Source organism: Aulonocara sp. 'chitande type north' Nkhata Bay, linkage group LG4 (assembly GCF_057382095.1).
Source record: "Aulonocara sp. 'chitande type north' Nkhata Bay isolate Kocher_YH1m ecotype deep benthic linkage group LG4, A_spYH_male_GT1.1, whole genome shotgun sequence".
NCBI classification, from domain to species: Eukaryota; Metazoa; Chordata; class Actinopteri; order Cichliformes; family Cichlidae; genus Aulonocara; species Aulonocara sp. 'chitande type north' Nkhata Bay.
Genome location: NC_141347.1, coordinates 25,403,403 through 25,430,926, shown reverse-complemented (window position 1 = coordinate 25,430,926; position 27,524 = coordinate 25,403,403). Strand labels below are relative to the sequence as shown.

The 27,524-nt window shown below is 41.9% G+C and overlaps 1 protein-coding gene across 5 annotated transcripts in view; it reads right to left on the bottom strand.

Moving 5' to 3' along the window:
* LOC147332710 (serine/threonine-protein kinase LMTK1-like) overlaps positions 1-26,952 on the bottom strand; it is a 29,996-nt gene extending 3,044 nt beyond the window's left edge. The window contains exons 1-13 of one of the 5 annotated variants that reach the window (XM_086289379.1): positions 26,505-26,952; positions 26,279-26,393; positions 14,811-14,944; positions 10,723-10,864; positions 6,266-6,345; positions 5,795-5,913; positions 5,614-5,701; positions 5,343-5,476; positions 4,549-4,633; positions 4,346-4,467; positions 4,008-4,157; positions 1,120-3,310; positions 19-759 (exon numbers count right to left, since the gene is read on the bottom strand). In XM_086289379.1, coding sequence (XP_086145505.1) covers positions 19-759; positions 1,120-3,310; positions 4,008-4,157; positions 4,346-4,467; positions 4,549-4,633; positions 5,343-5,476; positions 5,614-5,701; positions 5,795-5,913; positions 6,266-6,345; positions 10,723-10,864; positions 14,811-14,944; positions 26,279-26,360 — 4,068 coding nt within the window. In that variant the 5' untranslated portion in view covers positions 26,361-26,393; positions 26,505-26,952. Of the gene's footprint in view, positions 1-18; positions 3,311-4,007; positions 4,158-4,345; positions 4,468-4,548; positions 4,634-5,342; positions 5,477-5,613; positions 5,702-5,794; positions 5,914-6,265; positions 6,346-6,789; positions 7,417-10,722; positions 10,865-14,810; positions 14,945-26,278 lie in introns of those variants that run through there. The other 4 variants (XM_086289377.1, XM_086289375.1, XM_086289376.1 and 1 more) reach the window with 4 other exon arrangements.
* Between the last annotated feature and the right edge of the window lie 572 nt (positions 26,953-27,524).

The window sequence follows — 27,524 nt, the reverse complement described above, 5'->3', positions numbered from 1 at the left end:
CCTATTAAAATATTGTACCTGGTCAAAAAGGAACACTGTGACATCATCAAAAAAAGACACCGCTTTTTTCTTCCTCTCCAACTCCTCACAGAAGGATTCGGTGAGCAGGCCGGGCATCTTCAGGAGGCTGCGGAGGTGTCTAGCCCTGCTGCAGTCACTCACCACCACCGGCACTGTGGTGAAATCCTCCTCACTCTCCTCACTGTCTTCATCTTGAATGTTGTAGGTCCTCAGCTCTTCATCAGAATCGCTATCATCCGAGTCATCTTCATCCTCTGCCTCCTCCAGTGGAGCTCTTACATTCTCTCCACAAAGCTCCAGCAATGATGAGGAAGTGGACAGGTCAAGAGGACCATTGGATTCTCCACACAAACTGTCTTGTGAGTCACATTCCTCTGCATCTATGTCCTCAAATTCTTCCTCATTTATTCTCGCACCATCCCCTCTGTCGTCTGTCTCCTCGTTGACATGACTGAATTCGGGTAGCTCCTCCTCCTCTGTGGAGCCATCACCATGTTCATTTTCTTTGGGGGACTCGTCATTATCATTGTTGGTTATGGTGGAGCCAGTATGCAATGACTGGGAATTGGAGCAGTCTTCTCTCCTGCTCCCGTCTTCCCGGGCATCCTGGACAGTGGAATTTGGCTGAGATCCAGTGGCGGGGTTAAGCTCTGTGGAAGGTTCGTCTTCTGAGTGCTCTGTCTCCAACCCAAGATCATCATCTGCAGGGGCGGTCTCTTTGGTCAGGCAGCCACCCATCTGTGGAGGAAATGGTGACAGCATAGACAACCCAGGGGTGGGAAGAGAATGGGGTGAACTATTGTCAGCCTCTGAGAGATTCACCAAAGCACAACTTTTGATGTGTCTCAGATTTGTTAAAGTTTCCCCATTAGCAAACTTCTTTTCTACAGCATGATTATTTCCTAAAAGGCTTGGTTTCTCAGCAGGGGGGTGACAGTTACGTGGACCTGCAAAGAACTTACTGCCGTCCTCTTGGGGACTCCTCTCATCATAGTCAGAAAAATAGGCTGAGTCCCTGTAGGGGTTCTTCTCGGTTAGACTTTTTAACTGTACCTCTGAGTTGCTTGTGGAAGTGCAGACCCCTTGTCCTAAACCCACCTGCAAAACAAGCTCGGATTCTCCGCCCAGCCTAGGGCTCCTCTCACCACCCAGGGGATCGCCAAGCTCTTTAAAAATAAACTCTGGAGATTCGTTGTTCTCTGTGTCATAGCCGCTATCCAGTGATTTGGGCAGGACTGGGATATTGAAGGGATCAGGGCTTAAGGGGCTTGCCATTGATGAAAACATGTTGTTGGTGTCTAAAGAGTCACCAGCTGTCTCTGGCTTCTTCTGCGGGCTGAGCTCTTCCTCCTCTATCTCAGCATAGTCGAGGTTGAAGTCTGCAAAGATCCCTGAAGTAATATCTGTAATGTCATCTTCTTCCTCACTGTAGTCACCAAGTTCAACCAGGCATATGCTGGAGTCTCTTACGCCAACTCCTCTATCTAATGTTCTGCTTCTCTCAGGTGAGTCTGCATAGTTTAGCTTCTTGTCGCTCAGATCAAAAGATACTCCTGTCGAAATGCCCTCCCACATCTTACTTCTCTGCTTATCTGACAGTTGTCCTGCTTGACTAGCCTGAGGCTTCCTAAAAGAGGATGGTGATTTTATGTGGCTTGCCTCAGGTATCATTGCAGGATACGTTCTCTCTCCATAAAGAAATGATTGCGTTTCATATTTTCCACCCTCTCTATCTCTGGTATTTATTCTTGCATCTGTGAGAGAATTGGTACTTTGCACATTATCTTTAGTTGTGTTCCTTTCCACTTGAAAGGCATCTTCCTCTTTTTCTTGGTGGCATAAGTGAATGTATGAGCCTAAATCAGTTGGTTTGCTACAACTATTACAGTCAGATCCTCTTCCTCCTCCTTCTGAGGCATCACAAGATCTGGAGCTGTGGAAAGTTCTGGTGGAAACTTTGGTTAAAGACCATAATTCAGTTGTGTTTGACTGACTGGTATACTGCAGATCCAGACAGCTGTCACTTCCACTGCCTGTCTGCCTTGTGTCAAAGCTCAGGCTGTTATTGTTTGCAGAATGGTTTGAGATCCAGTTTGTGGCCTCTCCCTCGGAGAAAAGGTCATCCTCGATTTCTCCACTTCTCTGTTGACCCAAAAGCACGCCGTCAGCAGTTCCTGCATCAATTCCGATGTGGTTAACAATAGATGGTCTCTTTCTAAGATGACCTACCATATTATGGCAGCTTTCATTAACTGTGCTATGATTTGTGTTTGCTTCAAGGTAGGGATCACAGAACCCTAAGCTGGGGCTACTGACTGCTTGTGATAAACTGCGTGGGTTCTCTAACTGCTCCTTAGACTCTGCTGGCCTTTCTGCAGAGTCATTGAGATTGGACGAAAGGCAATTTTGGGAGTGGCCTAATTGTGGGGGGCTGGTGCTGTATATGTGTCTGAGCAGTGGTTCCCTGGTTAGCTGGCTAGTGGGACTTGAATCAGAGTCATAGGCAGTGGATTTGATGTTATCAGCAGTAGACCAGTATGCGCTGGGTTGTGCTGTGGTTGAACAAGTTTCACTCTCAGATAACAATCTGCTGTCACTGACTTCTAATCCTGGGCTGTAGTCCACAATGCTGTCATCCAGGTTAATGTTACACTCTACTGGTTCCTCTATGCGAATGTAGTACTCACTGCTGACTGAGGGGCTGTGGGCACTCAATACTGGAACCACACTCGGGTGTTGGGGTTCATAATAGGATGGGGACATGCTTGAGGTAAGGCTATCAGTCTTGCAGCCCCCTGTGGTGCTTCCCTTGCTTGAATAGTAGATATCCTGGTAATGTGGGTTCCCTTGGCCCAGTGGACCACTGGTGGAGGAGGAGCAGTAGGGTTGCTCAGCTCGGGCCTGCTCCCATTTGTATTCAAAGTTGAGACCGTGGCTGGTCTCTGTGACAGTCAGTAGGTCATCACCTGTGTCAGAGTGGAAGCTGTCAGAGAAGTGCTCCAAGAGGGGGAAGGAGGATGAAGCAGAGGAGGCCAGCTCCACTGCTTGAGTTTGGTCTGTATTAGGGGCATCAGCTGAGGCTGGTGTAGGGGTTAGAACTAGAGCTGTGGATGTAGCTGTGTGAGAGGTGCTGCCAAGCAAATTGGGTCTCAAGGCATTCCAGCGTTGCTCAAAGTCTTCCTCAGCTTCACTGGAGCCTTTGGCACACAAGTATGTGACCAGAAGGTGTACTTCCTCACTGCTGGGTCTCAGCTCTGGCTGCAGCCAGCAGAACTGCATTACCTCGTACCTGAACGGAGAAGAGGGACCGAAAAGACCACACACACCTTCAGGCTGGAAAACACTTATTGGTATCCTAAGATATTTTTGTTAAAAAAAGGAGAAAAGTTCAGAAGCAACATTTAAAAAAAAGGTAATATAAGGAGAACTTCAAAGTCAGCACTTTATAGCAACACCTAGCACTTATTTACTGCACTAGTCAATAGCATATACAGCATAGTATATGAAGGAGGTGCAGTGGAGATGCTGACACAGTTAGAAGATGTTTATGCTTTTCTTTGTGCATCTGTGTGGCTTCTCAGTGTTTGTACCAAATAGTTTAATTCCTTAGGGAGCAGTTTTGAAATAAAAAATAAATAAAAAACAATATCTGGCAGGCTTCCCAGGTAAAGATGAATGAGGTGATTCGGATCTGGTCGATGCCAAGGGGATCATAAAGAATAGGGAGAGTATTGATCATCTGCCCTTGGTAGCAAAGACAAATGTTGCTACAATGGACTTGTATCAAAATAAATAAAAAAGATATAAAACGGGAAAAATAAGGTTGTTAGAAACTCATTGGTCAGTTTGAACTGAAGGCTTACCAGCATCTAGAATCTATTTTGTGTGGCATCACTAATGTATAAGCTACTAGTCTTTTCTGAGTGTCAGTATTCACTGTATGTACAGTAGGTTCTCCTGAGTGTAGTTATGTGTGGATGTCTTACCAGCGGTCAGCCAAGGGGAACTGGAGCTGGGGTTTGGGTAGTTTAAGCTGCTGTTCCTTCACAGCATATGTCAAGACCTGTCTGTCAGAATAGTGTCTATACGGCTGGTTTCCCAGCTCAAACAACTCCCACAAAGTCACTCCAAATGACCTGAAACACACAAAGAAATATTTTAGGTTGGTCACTTCACATATTCCGGATAGAAAAACTTTCCAAACAAACTGTTCCACTCATTCGGTAACCCTTCAGACGGCTTGCCTTAAGTATGTGTGAACTCGAACTGTAGCTTCGATAATCTGCAATAAAAGCTTGCATTTCTCTCCCTTTACATAACTCACCATATGTTGCTGCTTTTGGTTTGGTCAACAACCAACAGGTTTCCATGGACCTCATCTATGAGTTCAGGTGCAATCCAGCGCAGGGGTACCCAAATCTGGTCTTGTGTTATATAATAGTCATCCTACAGAATTAAAAAGAGATATTGAGTACTAGGAGCATTACTAGCAGTCTTTAAAAATTACAGATATTTCAAAAGACTGACCTTGTACCGACTGTGGGAAAGTCCATAGTCTCCAATCTTAACTGACATTTCTGATGTTAGGAGGCAGTTTCGCAAGGCCAGGTCACTGTTGAAAATAAAAAACAACCAACCCCCCAAAACTGTTAAATAGAGAGATAAAACAATGCCACTTTTATTCAGAAAGACGCACTATGTGCAACAATGTAGTTGTTATTGTTTTCCCCTAATTAACTCTCTGTCCATGTGTGTGTTACAGTCTAAGCCTGTTCCTTAATAATTTAACTTTTTGGTATTTTTATGTTTAAAAAAATGTTTCTCTTGGGATCCGATCTAGTTTAAAAAATTGCAGCTGAAGTGTCTTGAGAAGAGTCTGTGTGATTTTTCTTTTAACCTGCACTAGAATGTTGGCACTTCTTTTTTTACAGCAACATACAGTAATGTTGTCAGTTAAAATTCAGTGATAAATGACAGAATTATACAATTAGAGTAACATACATATCACCTAAGTGGGTAAACACACTCACAATTAAGTCAGTAAGTGGAATCTCACCTCCTCCACAATGGGAGCTTTCAGCCTGGCAGTCACTAATTGGTTGCTATGGCCACCACCACTGCATGGATGGTGGAGTGAGAGCGAGAGGGGCTCGCCCCCAGCAACAAAATCACTGATGCTGGAGTTTGTGACAACTACTCAGGCAGCACCAGGATGTTGTTGCCAGGAGAGACCAACAGGTGGCGCACAAACCATTCAAGTAGATTCTTCCTTTTAAAGCTCAAATTGCAGAAGGTAAAGGGAGCGGGACTGACACACGTACCTGTGGATGAAGTTGTTTTTGTGAAGGTGCAGAAGCCCTGAAGCAATGTCACATGCCATTCTCTGGAGGATCAACGGGTCAGGTGTCTCAGAATCAGCTACTTGACAGCTGTGGAGGTAACTCTTCAGATCACCCTAAGAGGGGAAAAAATATGAGAACATGAGACACACTGACTTTTCTTTAATTCTGCAAACAAAACTAAACAAAGAAATTTAAAAAAATATATATGAAGGACTGAACAAACAAAGTTGGTCATTAAAATGTGTCTTACCATAGGGCAAAACTCCATGACCAACAGAAAAGGAGTAACCTCTGTACATTGTGCCAAGCACTGCAAGAGGGCAGGGTGCTGGAGGGTCCTGTGAGACAATTTTAGAAGGTATGATTGTGCAAAAACCATACCGGTAATAAAATAAAAACATGTGGAGTTTCTGAAGTTTGATAAAACTGACCGGTATGGCTGGACCTCTTCAAGAAATTGCATCTGGTCCTGGACACTGGCACTGGCCTTCAGCTCCTTCACCACCACCTGCGTGGTGCTGAGGCCTGCATTGACCTCGCCCAGCAGAACCTGCAAGATTTAGCCAGCATCGATAAACTGTAGATTTAGAAACCAAAGTAAACATAAACTAGGAATGGAAATAGTGTGCGAAACAATCCAGGAAGCAAGGTAAAATGTAGGGAATCTAATGTGGCTGTGTATTTCAACTCTTCCCCTGTGGAATAAACTCCCCGATCGAATTAGCCTCACTGGAGCATTCAATATAAGAGTAGAACACATTTTAAAAACCACGTATTATAGTAAGGAAGCTGCTGTTTAAACTAGAATATTAAAATAGTAATATTGAGTGCAAAGGTGTTTAAAATCCCTCTATCTAAAAACTGACTGAGTGTATGCTTTCAGAACTAAATAAAAGTTTTACCTTGCCAAACCAGCCATTTCCAATCTCCTTCAGATAGAGCAGACTGTGGCGTCCAAGGTCTGATGATTTCAGCAGTTGGACTGGAAAAGAGCAATAAGAAAGACATACAGTAAGATTACTCTCAGACAGGAAGAAAATGACGGCTTTAGCATCAAGGAAGTGACTAAAAGAAAAGGAATCTTACAAGAACAATTTTCAACGCACTGAACGAGGTAAACGAGAAAAATCGAAAGTTAAGAATGCTCTCTGCAGAAACAAAAAGAAGCTGAGCTCCACAGCAGAGAAAAAGAAAACTGAAAACACAGATAAGGCAAAAATACAGAAACCTCTCTGAGCAAAAGAATACATTTCCTAAATAAAATGTCACATTTACTGAAGAGAAGCTTGCCTGAAGCCAAATAAATGTTTTACTTTCCATATAAATTAAAGTGTCCTTTAAGAACAAAGAATTTTTTTGTCACGACACAAATTGCAGCAACACCATAATTCTACAAATCATCCATCTTATGCACAAAATCAAATACCTCCATGGATCTTCATATTTTAAGTATGAAGATGTTGAAAAGGACGATGATGATGGAGCAGCGGAGCGGCCAGCCACTCTGAGCACCGTCACAGCGACTGAGTCCGAGTCCCAGGCTGAGATGAAGTACTGGTTCAGAGTGTGAGAACCAAGAGCCCGTGGCCCCGGCCCCAGCCCCAGGCAACTTAGCCTCATTGTGTGTATGTGAGAAGGAGCCCACGGTCACAGTGTGTGTGTGAGCGCCTCGGCAGGATTTAACCCTCCGAGCCCTTGCACAGCTGAACAAGCTCACCGCGTTGCCTCTCCCCGTCTCCACCGAGCTCATCCTCCAACTGGGACACATAGAAAAACACATACTGTCCTCATCTAAAGCTCTCCAGCTGTCGAGCAAAGGCCGAAATCCCTGCTTCCTATATAGGCTTCCAGCTACAGTACACAGAAGAGCAGACAATCTTTAAGTCCGATCTACTGAACAAAAAAAAAAAAGATGAGATGAGATTTCTGCCCTGGCTTCTGGTCATGTATCCCGCCTGATGTGACTGTCATGTATGTTGGTTGTGTGCCGTTTGACACGCCACCTCTATGTGCAGCTTCAAGACACCCAGGAGTGACATAAGGCCCCCATAATGCCCCCCTATCACCCAGGACAGCAGCATTCCTCAGCCAAACATGACACAAACACTGCTCTGTCCACAAAAAAAGACCTCTGTCATACGCATTCACCACCCCTATCTCTCTGCTCTTAGGTCCTGGTGCATGCCACCACCCTTCCCCTGTCTTTCCTCATTCTGTCACAGACCCCTCACTGTATTCTCCTCATAATGCCAGTCCTCCGCTTGCGCGTTCCATGGACGTTTTAGCCAGGCCTTATGCTCCCCCACTGCCCAGCCGGTTTAAAACAGGCCCATTGTTTGGTTCGCTCACTCACACACACATTCACAGTGTCTCCTGGTACCCAGTGCACCAAACACACACTTGCAGACACACACACACACACAAAAGTGGCACACAAGGCCCATTCTCCACTGGATCGCTGGACAGAGGTTGTGTCACAGTGATAACAGAACAACACTTCTCCACCCCAGCCTCCAAGCCTCCACTACCCCTGCTCGACAGAGCGACAGAGAGAGAGAAATTAAGAAGTCATATTATTCCAAATGTGGAATTTATGAGCGTGAGTGTGCATTCTTGTCCTACTATTGGCATTTCTTGAAAAGATGCAACTGAAAATACATGCTAACACTTTAAACATGGACTTTGAGTCAGCTTTGAGCTTCTATAGGGAGTCTGAAAGTTTGACATGATCTGTTAGACAAAAGATTAGAGCAACAAGTGGAAAAGAAGACCTCTCAGATGGTATTTTCTTACCAGTAGTGAGGATAATTCATTCACCCCATGCATGCTAGTGTGAGGGTAGGCAGTTTATGACACGTGAAGGAGCTTCTGATGATTATGTATGGGTAACAACAAATGTAAAACATATATTCAGAAAAACCGAAAATATCAACTTTAAAGGAAATATACATTCTGTGTATCTTCAGTGCTTAATTGTGTGAAATATACATGTAAAAAAGTAAATCCAATAGTACAAAAGGTTCAACTATTTATAAAGAGGAATGAGTCATAGAGTGTTCTCCCTCTGAATCACTGGAAGGAGTCAATATCACTCTTTTCACGATCTCGCCTTTCGCCATTTACCCATTCCTCACCCTGCAACACCTGGACCAATCATACAGCAGTAGCTATGGGGGAAAGAGGCGAGAATAGTGATTGGCTGTGAGCCTGAGGCTGCCTTGTCCAATCATTGCTGACGCTTACATCCTGGGACGCTGAGCAGCAACTCACCTCCCTTCTAGCTGAGCACAGTGCAGCGCACACAGCCAGTGAGTCATACAGGGTGAGGCACTTTGAGCACCCAGGATCTGACTTGCACTGAGATCGACAAATATATACACGTCACATCAAGGCGAAACCGCACTTGAACATCCCGCGTCTGAGGTAGAATGTCGTGAAATAACACAAATATAGAATTATCAACTAAAAATACCAAAATAACATGAAACACTGTTCTAAAATAAGATGATAAAAACAGAAAAAAACAAACCGCATTCATGAGCTGGAACATGGATTTAACCCTCATCTCATTGCCTGGGTTCCATGCAGATCACAGAGCATAATCTTTGACATATCTCACTTTTTCTCGTATTTTCATGACTTTTTTAGGCAATTTGTTCCTAATGATTCCACGCCCCTGTTTTCCCTTTTTTGCTTTAATTAGTGTTTTTTAAAAATACATATGTTCTGGGGTCTCAGGAGACCCCAATTACACCTAAGCAGTTTTTTGTTTTTTTTTAAATAGAACTATTTATTTAGTCAATGTTTGCCATGAGTCTCAAATGGGAGTATCACACAGTTTTCACAGAGGCGGAGGCACTCTAGCAGTGATTTTAAAGAAGAAAAACTCAGATGTCATTGCCAGATGGAATCTTATCAGAACATTGGAGACATCGCCGTCTACATGTCTACCTGAGACAGATAGATGCCCTGGTCCTGCCACATATGAAAAGGAGGGCTGATACTGTTGCATTGCAAGCCTCAATCTGAGCAGCAATGACCCCCCCCCTGGGCAAAACTCCATCTGCTGATGTGACTGTCAAATGCTAGGCTGGACAATCTAAAAGGTGTTACCTTTGCTGCTGAAAGCAGAAACTGTTTGCTTCCCCTGTCACATGCCAACATGCCCTGAGCAAAGCATGAGGCTAATTGGGTGCTACAGTGTAACTGCCTGGATTTTGTGTTTGTTTTTTGCTAGTTCCAGTCTCTGTTAAACTGAAGTTAGAGTCGGTTTACATTTCCAGCAATAAGTCAGACTTGCTTCAGTGGGTGTTGGTCGATTCTGTTCATGGACAGAATTTCTGGGTGCAGCCGGGGGGTGGAGGGTGTCAGCAGGTTCAGTAGTCTCAGGATCTCGTTTCTGTTTTTCGCAAATGATGTGGTTTTGCTGGCTTCATTGAGCCATCACCTTTGAGTTTGTTCTTGGCCTGTTTGCAGCCAAGTGTGAAATGGCTGGGATGAGAATTAGAAGCTCCAAGTCTAAGGCCATAGTTCTCAGCTGGAAAAGGGTGGAATGCCCACTCCACTTCAGAACAAGCGGCTGCCCCAAGTGCAGCAGTTTAAGGTATCTTAGTGTTTGTACACGAATGAAGGGAGAGTGAAGGAGGAGACTGACAGATAGGAGAATTCTTTGCAGGCACTGAGCATATTAGTGAATCTATCAGTTTAATGGTCAGTGTAAGTTCCTACATTCTCGTATGGTTATGAGCTCTGGGCAGTGACTGTTTATATAACTAATAATGCTTTGAGTAGCAATAAGGTGTGATATTATCATTATTTTGCTATTATATTTGCCTCTTGGAGTAAATTGCAGGGTTTTTGTTTTTTGTTGGGTTTTTTTCGTCTTTGTTTGTTCGTCACATCAGTCCATGTATGTTAAATATGTTGGCAGGATGAGGGTTGAAAACACTGCTGTAGCAGTCTCATGCAATGGGGTTAGGTCAGATCCTTTTTTTACATTTGCGAAATTATGCAGCAGGTCAATTTCTATATATGTTGCACAGTAGTTACATATCGCTCTTTTAGTGAGACACAGGGTAAGGGAGAAGAAACAAATAAAAGACTAAAAATGAAGAAGGCCAACTGAGCTTGGCAGAATTAGCTCAGTTCATATCTTCTACACGAATAAAACCAGTGAGATGTTCCACAGTCCACTTGAGAAATGTAGCCTTTGTGACATCTCTTAGAATGGCTTAAAAGAAGTAATGGAGGTCAAGAGGACTGAAAAAAAAAACACCAAGCAAACCCAAGTTAATAGTTCAAATACTCCAATACATCACCTAGAAGTGTTATTTGTGTATGCTGTTGTGCAGTTTCTTACTGGATCTGCCAGGTTGTTTGGAGACAGGCAGGGAGACCTCGGTGAGTGGAAGGATGTAAACCTCGGGGCCATTCTGGGAGGAAGGCGAGGCCAGGGCGGAGAGATCTGCCTGGTACTCCTCTCCCTCTGTGTTTTCAAACTCCTGGCGCAAAGAAACACGCTGGGATTAGTCATCCACTCACAGTCGTCCTTCCACTGAAATAGTGGGAGACAATGGTTCAACTGTGAAGACATTCAAATGCACTGAGGCACTTCCACCTACCCATATACATTAGTCATGTACATTGTAGGGTGCATTGTGTGGGACGCTGTGGGGGAACACATAAATGCATGCCACTATTCAAACCGTATACACAAAGCCTGTCTTTATTTCCTCCCTCCAGTGTATTTACTTTCTTACACAGCTGAACATCAGAAACATAATTCTTATTTTCAGGTTTTGTTTTGTTTTTTATTCACAGAGAAAGAAACTTTGTTGTTGAGTACATTTTATCTCATAGAGACTTGTTCTAATAGATTTAACTTTGAAAATTACATCAGGATTCGCACTAACAGGCCTCATGGGAAACAACTGTGTTCTGATAGCTGTGAGATTTAAACTGTGCTATTACATCTGCCACTACAGTGTTTGAATGATCTCAGTTTTCCCTGGTGTTTCCGTCTGCACAGTTTTATGCGACGCAGTCTGTATTGCACACTACACACAAAAAAGCTATTCACACAGTGTACACTGAGCCACTATAGCACATTAGGAGGAAAAGGAAGCGAATATAATCAGCTATAAAAAACAAGCAAACAAACAAAATGCTAATCCCCTCCTCCAAGAGGCAAAACTCATGGAAGATGATGATCCTCTCTTTCCATTTGCTATACACCATATCCCATATCTTCCACTCTGCCACTTATACTTCATCCTAAAAATGGACTCTCTGGTCTGCTGCAGTGTCCTTGCACTTCAGCTGCTGTAGCTTGTCCATGCTCTCTCCCAAAATGTATGCATAAATACTGCTGATATTAAACCAAGAGGCAGATCTCTATGGACTACTTGTCTTTTACTGGCCAGTAGGAACACTTAGCACTTGCAAATGACAAATCCTGCACTGCCGTTTACATGTAGTTGCCTCTCCTCACCTTCTGCTGCATGCATATAGTTTCAAAATATGCATTGTGTTCATTCACCCAGTAGGTAGAATTTATTGTTTGGTAATTTACAAATAAGGACCACCATTATTGATACAATTGCTAAAAATACTGAGTGAAAAAAAACAACCAAACAAACAACAGTAAATAAACAGTAAAGTAGAAAAACTGTAATCTAATATATATAATAGGAAAAATTGGTTTCATCAGGATATGTAAAAATAACTGAATAAAGCAAGAGTCTCACGTGTGTTCCATTAATTTATTGTTCAGAGCTTTTTCTCCAGCAGTTTCAGCCTAACAGCAACCTCTGAAAGGTTAATAACCACTGATGTAAAGAAACAGTATAGAGAGAGCTGGAAGAAATTAGAAAGGATGATATTAAGCTGCAGGTTGAATATTTGAATGGCTGTGTGTGTGTGTGTGTGTGTGTGTGTGTGTGTGTGTGTGTGTTATTCAACATGTGTTATAAAACACTAATATGTACATAGGAATGTGTGTGTCTTTCTCATTGAGCAGAACCATCTGCCACTCTCCTCAGAGTGAAGTGTGAAAGCGAGCACCTGGCTGTGAGTGAGCATTGCACAGCTCCCCTGAGAGCCTTCAGTTTAGAAAGCACTTAATACCCAGCCTCGCACTACATGCACCAGTAAGAACACTGCAATGAAGAGGAATAATGAAGCTTTTTGGACGGTGCAACAGTGCAGCTCTGCAGTCCCACAACACTGCACACCTTACAAGCGAGTTGTTGAGAGGGACAGACAGGGGGACCGCTTAATCATGATGTGATACCTGGTGTTAACCTAAGAAACAGAGATAAATATTTGAAAACATCTGCGCTCTAAAATCGAAATATATCTCCCTTAACAAGAACTTGGCTTGTCTTCATATGCAGTGTCTGTCATGTCCTTGTGCAAGACACTGACTCGTTAGGACGGCTGTTTAGTAGCCCTATTTCCATCCTGAACTCTGATGACATGGTGCTGGAAGACAATATCCCTGCAGGAATCAATAGTTCTATACTGGTTTATCAACCCGGCTGAAAGACGAAGCTTTGCTTTGTCAAGAAAAACAAATCAACTATTGTATGATGGTGTTTTAGCAGCTTAAGCCATCTTTGTGTCATTAGGGCCAGTGAAAAGTAGACACAGACTGAGGCTTCCGCTATTCCTGCTGGTTATTAAACTATGTTTTCACATAATGAGGCTGAGGCGATCTGGCATGGGAGAGACAGACTGCCACACACACAAACACACACATAAACACACTTATCCACTAATAGGAAAAGTTCTGCAGTTGTTAAAGGTACCTCTCTATGCAGTGCTCATTAGTGACACTGTTGTCCCTGCAGCATGTACCTACTAGAGGCAGTTCCCATTGATTCTCATCACATATAGTACATACACAAGGAACAAGCAGCTCGGCTCTAATCCCCACTCCTGCACTGTCCTCTGCTTTCTACAGCTATCTAATCAACAACAGCAATGTCGAACACAGGTTTCATCCTCCCATTTGAATACTGTAATTGAATTTGCTCAAGTAATTACAAATAAAGACACTGTTGTCCAGTCAGGGCTGGACAACAGTGTCTTTAGCTAAAAACAGTTACAGACAAATATACATAGACAAAATGAAAACATATTGCAACACTTCTTCCATAAAACAAACAGCATGCTCATAAGAAACTAGTAATGGCAAGAAGCAGGCACGACAGCGACTCGAGAGTTACTCCTCCCTCTCTCCTTCTTTCCATATGCCCCCTGCCTGTGTCAGTCACTGTTAGCCCTCATCAGCTGCTCAGTTCAGCGCTGATGTTTGACACAGCATGACTGAGTCATGCTGGCAGCCAAAGGCAACACACAGACAATGTGTGCCAGTGTGGAATTGGTAAGTCTTCCACTTTCATACAATCAGACAATAGTCATTAGCAAGACTAAAACACTTAAGGTGTGCTTTACTGATGCAGAAAGAGAGAGACATTCACTTCAATTAATTAAACCCTTTTTTTTGAGGAAAAAGGGAAACAGGAACAATAATTTGTTTACACACATGCCAACATAGATGTAAGGCAAAAACACAGTTTGTATAAATTCTAACAAGCTTGGAAGTCAATAATTGTTAGGACCATTTTACTCGTCATCACAGTTTTTTTCAGGAAAAATTCAGTTCAATTCAGTGGTATTATATAGCACCATATCACAACAGTTGCCTCAAGGGGCTTTACATTGTAAGGCAAAGACCCTACAATAATGCAGAGAATACAGGCTTCTTAAAGTACATTCAAAGCTATCCTTTAGGCACTGGCTGCCTTGTGTTCCATGATGGGTAGCGTTCCACTGGCTGTTTTTCTACCCAGGTATGCTTTTACTGCATGGGTAGTACGTAACTGACATGCTGAAAAACAAAGCTGCTGTCAATCGAATGCTTTCTAGACAGCATTGCATGCATGCTGGATCAAAATCTTTGTGTTCGGAATTGCATCAATTTTGACAAGATCCCGCAAACCCCTGGCTGAAGGGTCTCCACCAAGTTTTACTGATGGCTGTACACAATCAGTGTTGTACCTTTCTCCTGACCCTCTTCATATATACTGACAGTGATGTGAACCAAAATTTCAAATTTGGATTCATTAGTTCATCAACCACAGATTTTGAGCCTAGTTCTTTTGTCATTTGGCTTATCTAAGCATTTTCTTCATGTTTCCCTTCCTTTAGAATGGATTCCATGTGTGTCCGTGTGTGTGGACACTAGCAGTGTGTTATTTTAAATGCATAAAATCTAACAAACTTCAGCAGATATAAAAGCAAGTTTCCTTTTTTTCCCCCACTTCCTTTCTTTTTTTTATTACTCGGCTAACTCGCAGATCATCATATTCCCTGGACATCTACTGACTCCATAGAGTTTGTGTTACTCTCACTACGTCCAGTTGGGGGCAGCAGGGAGCTCACCTTGAAGCCAATGTCTCCCTTCTTGCAGCAGAGGCAAGCCAGCATGAGGAAGATGAAGGTGAAGAGGCCAGAAAAGGAGACAGCTACCACTGCCAGAGATGAAGGCCAAGACAGCTCGCTCAGTGGAGCGCCATCTGCAACATCAGAAGATAAAGCGAGTGTTAAAAGCATGGAACCAGAGATCAGATGGTAAACTGTAGTCATACAGGAAATTAAAACCAAAGTGCAGATAGAGGTGATTTGTGAATGTTTATGGGCAAGCCTGATGAAAGAAGCATGACTCCTCATTAGCATTTCTTCTTCAGTTTCATATTCATCTCCATAGACTGTGTAGAAAGCAGGCTGCCGTAGATTAATTACAGTGGTTACGATGTACTCTGAGTCATAGAAGCTGAAAGTTTTAAACCGCCCACCAAAACAATTACTGCTAAATAAATGAATAAAGCGGCAGCAGAGTAGGAGTAATGGCTCATTCTATTTCAGTGTAAAAAACGATGATGAAAATGCTGACTGTGTACTTTTAATGCACTTTGCGACTTCTTCAATACCGCCCAAACTGCTCTCAAAGGAGTGTTTGGAACTAAAGTACAACTAAAAATTAATTAGTTGTAAGTAATTGATTTCCATTAAACCACGGCAAAATGTTTTCTTTTGGTTTGTATGTGGCCACAATCTGCTGTGTTGTTCCTGTATGCATATATGCAGCACACATGTGTCAGTTTGTCTTTCAGCCTGTAGTAACTTAGAAAAGGCCAGAGGGGCCAGATGTCAGAGTTTGGCGCATCTACATAAGCTGATTTACAGCGTTAAACCTGCTGCCAGCACAGATGGAAGAGACAAAGGAAGAAGGAGAGACAGAGGAAGAGAGACAGAGAGTCTGTGAAAGAAGGCTTGGAACAGATGCAAACATGCAGGCATGAATTAGCAGTATTCTTTCCACATAGCTCAAGACATTTATTCAATAATTTTTTACTTTCTTCTTCTTTTTTAAAAATCTTTCTTCATGACATCTACACAGACACACAGCAACAAAACTTTATACACCTTCAGTTCAAACTACTGATCAGAGGACAAAACATGCCAATATTATACTGTGTTGTACATGTATGTTATTTCCTCTGTCCATAATAATTATAATTTCCAATTTCTTAAAGAGCACCTTGCTTGCATTTTCTTAACTAGAGATTTTCTGTATTAAAGAGCAATTCTCAGATTTTGGTGATAACCTTCAGGTTTACAGACGCTGTAATGATAAGATTTTTATTCCTTGCAATAGATGAATAAATGTCTTTCAGAGTCTGTCTTTCTAATGTCTCTGCATTAGAAAGTTTTATTAAACTGACCGTGGTGACATCATTATGATGTGACTCAGAATAACGTTTTCAAATAGTGAATTTCCTACTGAGGCTGAAAAAACTTAACTTATCATAAAAATATAAATTATATAAGCACACAACCTAAATTAAGGATTATAGTTAGATTATATATAGAGAGATATTATATATTCAGTAAAAGGATTAGATGTTGTAGTCACTGATAATGCATTGCTTTAAATGGCTTTATAATTTTATCTACAGTAGTTTATTTACAGTAACCCTGTAGCTTTTCTTTATATGTAAATGATGAATTCATCAGCTGGTTCAAGAAAAGGAGCAGAACTGTATTTAACTGTATTCCATCCATTTTCCTTTATTACTTTACAACTGTGATGTTAACACACAAAAGCATACTCCAGTGCTGACTGGGATTGCTGTGGTCTGTGATTCTTGTACCTGGGTTTTTAACAGCTCCATGACTAAGACCCAGCAGTCCAGACCCATTCGGCTGCAGGGAGCATCCTCTTCCGGCTCTGACAGCTTTTGCAACCCAAACAGAACTACTCCAACCAAAGTTTAACCCTGAGGTCATGGCCACAAAGCCCTGTATACCCTCCATTTACATATACATGGAAGTGGACAGTGCAAACAGGCAGGGTTCCTATGTAAAGCCTGCTTTGAGAATTGCAGTGCATGAGTGTATATGTGTGGGCACTGACCCGCCAACACATCACCATGGTAACGTCCTGATGGCCAACACATATTAGTTGATTGGCTTTTACAGTGCGGTAAACCTCATGACCCTTCCTTTTTGCTGATGCCTTGCCCGCTGAGAGAGGGTGTGTGTGTCTGTGTGTCTCACTATGTGAGAGCTTGTGAAGTGGAAAAGAAGGTGATTATGAAACTAAACAAAGCAGCGCCCTTTCTAGATCCACCACATACCACAACACACAGCCTGTGAGGGGGCTGATAGGGAAATAGGGGATGATCCTTAAAATGCCATCTTTTCAAGCCTTCTAATGTTTTAAGTATCAAGAAGCAAACCATAAAAGTAAAGGAAACATGCAATCTTTCCCTCTGTAACACAATATTAAACATTTCACCTGTTATTCTCACATTTATGGCAGAATTTGTATCTGCTCAACAGTTACTCCAAAGGATTACACTGTATACTAAAACATATGTACATGCACTGATTCATTACTCAATCCTTTTGCACAGAATTTCCTGCTGTCTCCTCATTACAAAACAACAAACACAACCCATTATATCAAATAGGAATAAAATGTTGGGTGCATTAGAATGCAAGAAAAATGCAATAAAATATTCTAAAAGCAACATGAAAATGTCAAGTGATATTAAAAAGAATAAGAGTTAGCATTTTGCGTTAAGTTACTGCTGCACAATTTAGGTGCCGGCAGGGCTGGATTGATGGATGAATGTGGGGAAGGAGGAGGGAGTGGGGAGGAACCATGCTGTGCAGATGGTGCCAGAAACAGCAATGATACATGCTGAATCAGAGGGCACGGTGACTCAGAGCCCACTGAAGGACACAACATAAAACAGACATACACATGTTGTCACTTCTAAAGAAGACTATTAGTTGCCTGTCATCGTGTACAAGCCCAGGAGCTGATCAATAAACAGTTGGTTACAGTCCCCAGTCCCACAATATATATATTTAGTTCACTAGAGCTGATGTCACTGACAACTGTTACTAACTAACTAATTTTGCAGTTTCAGAGAAGCTAAATGCCAGCTTCATACACAGCTTTGAGACAGGAGATTTCTTTTCCTTTCACAGTTGCAACTGGGACTTCTGTTTGCAAAAATAAGGTTCACATGTATATTGAATTCCAACAGTTCTCTCCTTACTAGATACTGGGATGCAGTATCTAGTATTCACTAATGATGCTGCACAAGGCAATCAGAATGAAGATCAGCATTTCTATGGACATACAAATCCTAAACTCTTTTATGCAGGCTCCTCTTTTGAAGCCTTGAGTTTGGAAATGTGGGTTCTGCAATCCGAATGCGAAATGAAAGGCACTGCATGGTTCTGTACAGTATGTAGCAACATGTCAGCCTGGCTCTACAGTGTGTCCTACTTTATGAGAAGTTATGCTCTAAAAAAATTACTCTACTAAAATTTGGAAAAAATGAATATTATGTTGTTTTAAATAAGACTTGGAACTAGTGGTCAAGCCATTGGACTCATGAGATACTAACTCACAATACTAGATTTATTTTTGCAACCAGAGCTAGAGGCTACATCCATCTTTTATGTACAGTCTATGTACATAAAACTAGCGAGACAGTACTAGAGAGACCATGAAATATCCAGGAAGTCCAAGGTTTGCTGGATGGTGAGCTATGTACTACTGGAGGTTTTTACACAGCAATTCCTCAAATAAATATTGTGGTTTGTTTATTTGTTTGTTTTCAAGAAATTCTGCTGTATGCCTGAAACTCTGGTCTGGGTTCAGGGCAAACAATCGACCAACTAACTGTAGGATCAAGTTTCTGTAACATTTTAGTAAAAAACAAATAAATAAAACAACAAATAAATATAAATAAAAAACTACTACCCTTTCTATAAGCTTTGGGAATCAATTAAAGGAAAATTCCAAATACTGACAGTAGAGGTAAGTTTTTTCACAATGTCAAACCACCTTTACCTGAACAATGGAGTGCAAGTTGCTAACTTATAAGTATGTATAAGTGCATGATTGGCAAGGTGGAGATTTTAGGACACACACAGAGTTTGGGGAATCCCCAAATGCAAGTGGTGTCTGTACTTCTTTGCATATCCCTTCACCACCAGGACTCTGCCAAAGAGGAGTTTCAAATTGGGTCAGTAAATAGGGGACTGCAGACTCCCTTTTTAGCTTCCCTCTTCCCAGTTGGGAATCTAACAGTCATATTCTAGGATACTTTTCAATATTTAGCCAAAATTAAGTCATTTGGATCATTCTTTATTAAGCCTTCCTTCTTTACCAGAAAGTCAAATATGATCACCCAGAAGAAAATCCGAGGTATAAATATAAATATGAAAGTGCAACATTTGAAAAGCCGTCTCACTTCCTCTTGGAGGAATCGCGAACTGAGCGACAACTCGTGGTTCTTCATAAATATTAGAAAAGCACACATTACTTCGCCAGCTGCACAGCAAAATGAAAATAAAGCACTTAAATCCATGCTCATACCCACTTTATTAAAAAGCTGTCTTTAGGACTGAAGAGAGATGAGAAATGTCCTGAAACACAGGAGGGGGAGTGATGGAGCCACCATGCCACCCCCACAATTCAGACTGATGATGGCAAGGATGCAGTAGGATAACGGGGGGGATAAAGAGAAAAACAATGTAGTGGCATAACAAGACAGAATGAATGAGGCCATCTGCATTGCTTTGCACTTCCCAATAGTGGGAAACCTTCAGTGTTTCTTCTGGCTTGTGCTGTGAGATGATGGTCAAACAATCTAATACTAGGTTTAGGATTGATGTGCACATGTCACATCGCAGTGGCTAAAGAAAATCTGCTGAGTCCTTCACGATCATAGAGCTGACAATGCAGGTTTTAAACTACATAATGGCCATGAAATACAAACAGCAGACTGGCTATATCAGAAACAGTTGACTGCTCAAAGTGTCAGTGCAGGAATAAGGTCTACCAATAGTAATGAAAGCAAGATGAACCATCTTACTGTCTGACCGTGCTCCATGAAATACCGCGGGCAATGATACCAAGTAATAAAGAGTGAGCAAGAAAAATAGACATGTAGAAAGCTCAAGGCCCACAGCACGAAGTAAAGAGAAAAGCTAAGCTCAGCATATGTACATGTGGCTGTGTGTGTGTGTGTTCATGCATGTATACAAAGGATGAGGATACGATGTGTTAAGCACAACCACTGAGCTTTTAACAGTATATCATAAATAAACCAATAAGGTAGAGCCTTGTGTTGCTGTGCAGCTTATACGGCCCACTTCACCAGCTAAAAAACATCTACTGCTGCCTAAATGCAACTCTGGGTAACTACACGGTGCTCATGTTCATCATGCATTAAAAAAAAAATCTGTTCCAAATCGACAGAAACGGGACACACAGGGGACAAACAAGGTATTTTATTCAGGACAGAGTGAGAATATTAAGATCTCCCTCCCACACTCATATGAAGGCCAGAGCTGAGCCATGTGTTCATATTCGCATGCAGACATAAGAACTTGCACCCACGCAGAAAATCCAGTAAAGGTGGCGCACTAAGCGCCATAAAATAACATTGGACTAATGAGGTCCATGAGGAGGAGCACTAACACACAAACAATATTGCGGGCTTCGCCCTCTGCGAGATGCCGTGTCTCATCGCTGTGCACCTCTGCTTAGCGCTTTGCTTCAGTCTCTCGCTGGTCTCTCTGGTAGCGCTCACTTTTATTTATTTATTTATTTTACCAAGGGGCCTGCAGGGTGGGCAGCGTGCCAGACTACACACCACTGCAATCAAACTGTCTCCAGAAAGAGCGGGGTGAGATACAGTTTCAGCTGCAATTCAATAGATCGGGCATGTTTTAATTTAAATAAATAGTGTGTTAAGTCTGTGTGTGGTCAGTGGCCAAGCACTGCGTTTTGTGAGTGTTAGGAAGGCCCTAAGCACAGCATGTTACAGCCATTCCTTCTATACAGAAGCTTATATTAAGAAATAATATTTGCAACTTCGTTTGATATTAAAGAGAACATTTAAATGATCTTGGATGACAATGAAATATTTTACAGAGGAACATTTCTAAAAGGTACGAACGACTAAGTTGATATTAGTATGCTTTGAAAATAATGCAGCAAGTCCTAGACTGTGGCAGTAAGTGTCACCACTTATGCAAGAGTAGACTAGTTTCTTCCAGTTTTACACCCTTAATGCACTTCTACTGTCGCTCAATTCTACGGAGAGGAAACGCTGAAAATCTGTGAAAGAGACACACACAGGACAGGAGAGCAGAAAACAGTCCAAATTTACATTTAGGACAATGCTGGAGGGCCAAACAAGCATCTCCATCTGCCCTGCCTGGGCGGTACCAAGTGGCATCCAATAATACCATTCGCTTTCATACATAAATCGCATAGCGGAGAGAAAGAAAAATGCACATGAGGCATCTGCATTTGAAAGCAGTGACAGGCAAATCACCAATCAAAACATTTTAATTGCAATAGCTGAAAAATTCCAGTTTCAGGTGATTAACAGAGATCTGCCTTTGTGAATATATGATCATTCTGTGCTGCTTTTAAATCAGAAAGTTAAATCAGAAAGTTAGAGGATCGCAAGACTGTAATGACACAGGGATGAACACAGGAACATACAGAGGAGAAAGCAACAAATACACATGTGCACAGATGTCAGACTAAGGAAGGGTTGCGAGCAGAGGGAGCAGAATGACATGATTAATGGCAGGATATGGTATCCTCCACCATCTTACATCCTCTTTGCTGTTCTGTAGTCACACTGTCTGTGCATGACTGCAGATAGCAGAGGGATGAGCTGGCCTGCAGAGAGCCATGATAACTGTCATTAACTGGGAGTGAGAGCCCAGGAGGACCACTATGGATCTGCATTATAGGCCTGCCATGTCCATCCGCCTACAGCCCAGGCAAGGGCACACTACTGTAAAAAAGGGTTTGAATATCACCTCTGCTTATAATGGATGGATCTTTTAAGACAGACTAATTACAAGACCAGGGCACTGAATGAAAAAGTGTTAGCTGCAACATTTAACATTAATAATTCATTTATTTGAGCCATTATTATGATTTATGTACAGACCATTGCAGAGGGGACTAGCAGCCTCTGCTGGCCTTTACCCTGCACTTTATAATGTGTGCTGATGGCTGAGATTTTGAAGGAAAACTGCTAATTTGGGGTAATTATTATGCAGCATGATAGAATCAAAGCTGATGTTCTTCACAAATAGAACAAAAGCTGTTCACAGTTTATCATTAACTGGCAAACAGAGAGCTGCATGAATGAATGAGATGAAAATATGTTTATCCTCTCGAGTCCACTAGAGTGGGAAACAGAGGATTGTGTGATGCATGTGTTTCCACTCAGCCATATATTCAAGTACGGAGATTTTATTGAGGTAAATGGACAGAGAGTATCATGAAGTAACCACACGAACCCCTCTATGACATGTATGTATACAAGCCTGTTTTTGTGCTTAGTGATACAAACTGTAATAGTTCTTCCTGTTAGCCAGAGAAAGAGAATATAAAAGATACTTAATTTCTACACAGCTCATATTTCATTTAAGCTCTAACAGCTCTGGACTCAACAAAGTGGCCAGGTTATGTTTTCCTATTGGCTTAGCATTGATAAATATATAGGTGTAATCATCTAGTTCAATTGTGGATATGATCTGACCATTTCTATTTCACTGCTCTCTAGGCTATAAGTACTGAAATGAAGAATTGATGTAAACAGGAGTCAATGCCTTTTAGAAACATTAAACTAACATCACTATTGCTTTACACACAAAAGAAGATGCATCAGAAAGAAAATTATTGTATGTCCTCTATGCAAAAGCTGTCAAACAAAACCTTAGAGGATTATTCCTCTACACCAAATAACAATACTATTTAAATTACATTTGTCTTTATCAATACAGAGAATACAATGCAGTTTTTCCTAAACTCTAGTAAAAAAAATGGCAGGATTAGAGTCAAACAACTTTTACAGCTACTGAATTGTATAAATTGTCATCAGTGACAGCGCTGTCTGCATGCAGACCTGACAGAGCGCAACTCCGCACTCACATGACACCACACTTGTATACTTAGGCCTCAGGCTGATAAACACAAATTTAATGCATGTGCAAACCATATGCACTTTATATGACAGAGTCAGCCAGAGTCTTGTGATGCATACCACAGCAGTGAATGCCCAATAGTATTTGACTGTGTGCAAATGTAAAAGCTGAAATGCAAATATTCCCGTACAAAACAATTTAATGTGAGTTAAGCTGGTTCTTGTGCACATCCGTGTTTGTCTGCTTCTATTAAACATGTGCCTATTCTGACCCAAATGCAGTGAACACACTAGCACACAATGAGCACACTTTACACCCAAATTCCAGCAGCAGCTGTTTAGTCATTATCTTATAATAACACAATTCTAAAAACTGACTACACATCAACCTTGTTTTTGAACTAGCGCTATTCATTTGTTATGTGAGATGTTGCTAAATTGCCACCAGTGCAATCTGACATTTACAGTGCACAGAAAAATTTAACACTGTATTTCCTCCCTAAACAACTACACACAGAGCTTTAAACAACTGTGGCACACCACATCATCACACAGAGAGCACACAGAGGAGACATAGATGGTTTCCCTTCAGTGCTGAAATCCACTTCATTCTTATTCTAGTTCCCCCAGAGGAAGACTTATGCAACCAAAGTGCTTGGTGTTACACATGAAGAGATGAATAATCAAATAGTCCGCGGTGACTGGCTTGTACTGACCCAGTCAGTGGGAGGAGCTTCGAGAGCAAACACAGAAACCATTTTTAAAATCTCTTCCCTTCAGCATCACCAACGCCTTGGTTACAGCCTGCAGCAGTGTGTCCATGTGTCACGTGAGTCACGTGAAAGCTTTCCTCAATGTGAAACATGCATGGAACATGTGTACACCAAGACACTATTTATAACATGTACACTCGATGCCACTGCCACCTCCAGGCATTAGAGGTGAGTGCTGAAAGACAGCCTCCCACAGTGCTGCATTGTCAGCTTGTTGGTGTATCAGTGCTTCCTTCCATATCAATCCATTGTCTGTTCGCAGTGACAGTGATGCGCTGCAGATTTAGTCTGTATCAAGGATGCAGCCAGGTCTAAACGTTAGCGCGCACGTACATCTGCTACCGCTCCTGATGGGAGCGCTCTCCTTGGTGCTGAAGCAATAGTAGGCCAGGTGTTGGCTGCAGTTGTTGGTGCAGAATGCTACACTCTACTGAGCGCAGCCGGGTGCTACTTTACCCCTGGCTGCACTCAGACCGAACCCCAACCCAGTCATGTGAAGGCTGATGAATTCAAACCTGCTATGGTGTGTCTGTCTTGGCTGATGGCTTATATAATGCCAGCCAATGTGACAGTTGACTTGGCCTCATGGTTGTTTTCATGTCTGGATGTGTGTTTTTGAACATGTGTCACTGTTTGCGTGAAAGCGTGCAGAGGTAGAGCACACCGTGTTCTTATACAGCCCGGGGCATAGGGACAAAATGCAGCTGTGGAGGTTGGCTCGAGGGGTGCTGCAGTTCAAACGCTGCCTGAATTTTAGCTTTGATGTCAAATTAACCAAGTGTTTGTGTGAGTGAAGGTGTGCTGAATTTGTGTGTGCATGCACAGTCGATTACACTGTTAAAATGGTCAGTTTGAAAAGCTCCAAATGGTGGAATGATGGAGAATCTGACATTTACATCCTCCCAGTAGTTTGTATGTGTGGCTATCGTTTCATTTCACTGCCCCATTCCCTCAAATTAGTGGATCCAAAATGAGAGTGTGTTTAATTAATCTGCAAACAGCATATTCAGCGACTACAGCTAATTCCTCTCTGAGTATGTCCCTCCCCTTTAAGGGTCTCTAGCATTTTTCTGTCCTTAGCAGTGGCTGCAGAAATGATTGGTTCCTTCTAAAACACACCCCCTCCATCTCCTAGGCAACATTGATTCTCAGTCCAATTACTAGAAAGGAATCAGATCGGTGGTGAGGGCCTCCTCTCATGAGAAATATAGATCATTTTGACAGGAGTGACAGTCCAGACCCCATACTTAATTCCAGTGATATACAAGCCACATTCACAGTCCCACTCATACCCCACCCTTTCCACCTCATATAAGCTGAAATCTTCATATATGTAAAGCTGTAAGAGAGGCTCTCCCGCTTCAAGCTGATGAAAGAAAATATTTTTCACTGAATAATCCTGATGGAATGGTTTACAAACCTGTGTTCTCCAGTAGGGAAAAAATGCAAATGCAACAATATTACAGATGGCCCACAAGAGCTTTAGCAGGCATTTTACACATAATTTAATTGGGAACTATTTATCATTTTTCCAAATTAAAAGAACTCTTTTGGTTTGTTTGTATCATATTGCACTAAACATTCCCAGGGATGGCCAGATCAGCACCCACCACTTATTTTTCAAGTATATGAAGGCAGAAATTTCTTCATGTAATATTTTACAACTTTGCAAATGCAAAAAGAAAGACATATAATCACATATAACCTCATTTTAAATGGAAGCCCCCTTTTTGTGCTACGTTTGGACTTAAGGACAAGAGAGCTTAGAGACACCAAATAAGACATGGAGAGAGTCACGGGAACATAGAAGAGGGTGGAATAATTGGACAGAAACGGATCAGGGATCACTGAGAGTGTCCAGAGTGGGGAGGACAGATAGAGCCTGAAACTTGAGAGCCACTGTGCTCAGTGCTGTCATTTGTATGCTCAGCACACTGCACCCAGTGCAGGGACTCTCTTAGTCCTGTTTACATTTGTACACAGTTATTTATTCTGCTCTAATTCAAGCCCTGCCATCCTGTGTGAGGGCTTGTCTTTCTGCTCAGTTGTCACAAAACACTGCAGCAGCACACGGGCTCACCTTTGCCAAGATCCCGTCACTTGACATGCTGGGGACGATTAAATGCTGCATCCAAATGAGGACCAAAAACTGCAACCTCAAACAGCAGAACCATGCATAGCTGTAATGTATTAGTCAGCCTACAGGCGCACACCCTGATCACAGCACAGACATACACTACATGCATGCACACAACAACTGCAGGGATGTATGTGTAGGTAGGATTATGCAGGTTCAGTGCAGGTATAACTTTTAACCCTCTTTTCACCAAGCTATGATATGACAGTGAAAAAAACCACCCATATATAGACTGTAAGGGTTTAGGATCATTGTGTTTTTTCACGACATACTCTGGTATATTATTGATGCTACTGTTGGTTAAGAAAGAAAATGCATGTACATATGATATATGACATATTACCAACAGTGATCACTCAAGCAAATCATAAAAAGCACATAAATAACGAGCAGCTCTCCAGTGAACGGATAAACATTCTTATTAGAAATAGGAAATCCTCCTTTGACCCTTACCTGTGTCGAAGTGAGAACTGAAGGCAAAACTGGGATTGAAAAAAGCCGAAGACATGACAATTACATGTAGAGCAAAGACCATCCTCCTCGTCGCTTTTCAGAAGACAGCAAATGCCTAACCGAAAACAAGGGTCAGAAAATAAATTCCTGACTCAGGTGCGTGTGTAATTTAAGAAGCCTAACCTCTAACGGAAGCAATAATGCGCAGCATTTTATTCCAGCACACCTCATAGAGAGCCCCCCGAAAATCCTGCTTCACCTTCAGCTCGAGCAGACCTGGAGACAGATGTTGACAGTCGTTTCCATTTGAACACATCTGTGTGTTGACTTTTTGAACACTAAAATCATGAATCATGCCACGCGCTTTCTTTCTTTCGGCTATCTTTTGACAGAATCAGTTCATCTACTCGGTCACCGAGTGAAAGCCTTCTGTTATTTACACCGATTTTATACACTCTAAAATCTGGATTGTTCCAAAAAATTTGGAAATATCCCATGTGTGTTTCTTTCAAAATAAAAACCTTCTAAACGCCCTGCCTTGTACTACATGTAACATGCCAGTTAATGGCAAAACAGTTGATTTGGGTTTAAAAAGATGCGACGGTAAGCGACGCGCATTTGGGATTCAGCTTCGGTAAAGAAAGACTGAGCGACATCTTGCACCACTGTCAAGTGACCAGGTTTGTAGAACTACTTCCGTTTAAGACTTTCACAATAAGAAGTCAATCACATAGTTTCTCTAAGATACCTATTTTTATAATTATTTTAATCACGGAATTAGCTTGACTTCCGTAATGACCAAGGGTTCTCTGACGCACTTGACAAAATCGTTTCTTAAATTAAAAAAAAAAATGCTGGTAGAGCAAGCGCGCGACCATTCGTGCACTGGGTCATGATCAACCTTAAATGAAAACGTTTTAGCCTAATTTGAAGTCATTTGCATTACCTTACTGTCTGCTTTGGAAACAAGGCATGCCCAGGAGGAGGCAAAGAAAAGACGCTCAACAGCCTCCATACACTCCATAGAAGGTAGTAGCTTGGTCTATCATGGTTTCATGATTAGGTCCTGTCACTGTTAAAATGCGCTGGGAATTGAAGTCACATGTTAATTATTTTTGCACAGAATGGTAAAAGGCTGGTTTTACTGTGGCCAAAACCAGAATTAATTAGTAAAATAAAAGTCTTTTATCCCCCTTCGTCCATATTTATTTATTGCATATTTTTTTTGTTTAAATGTTTCAGATCA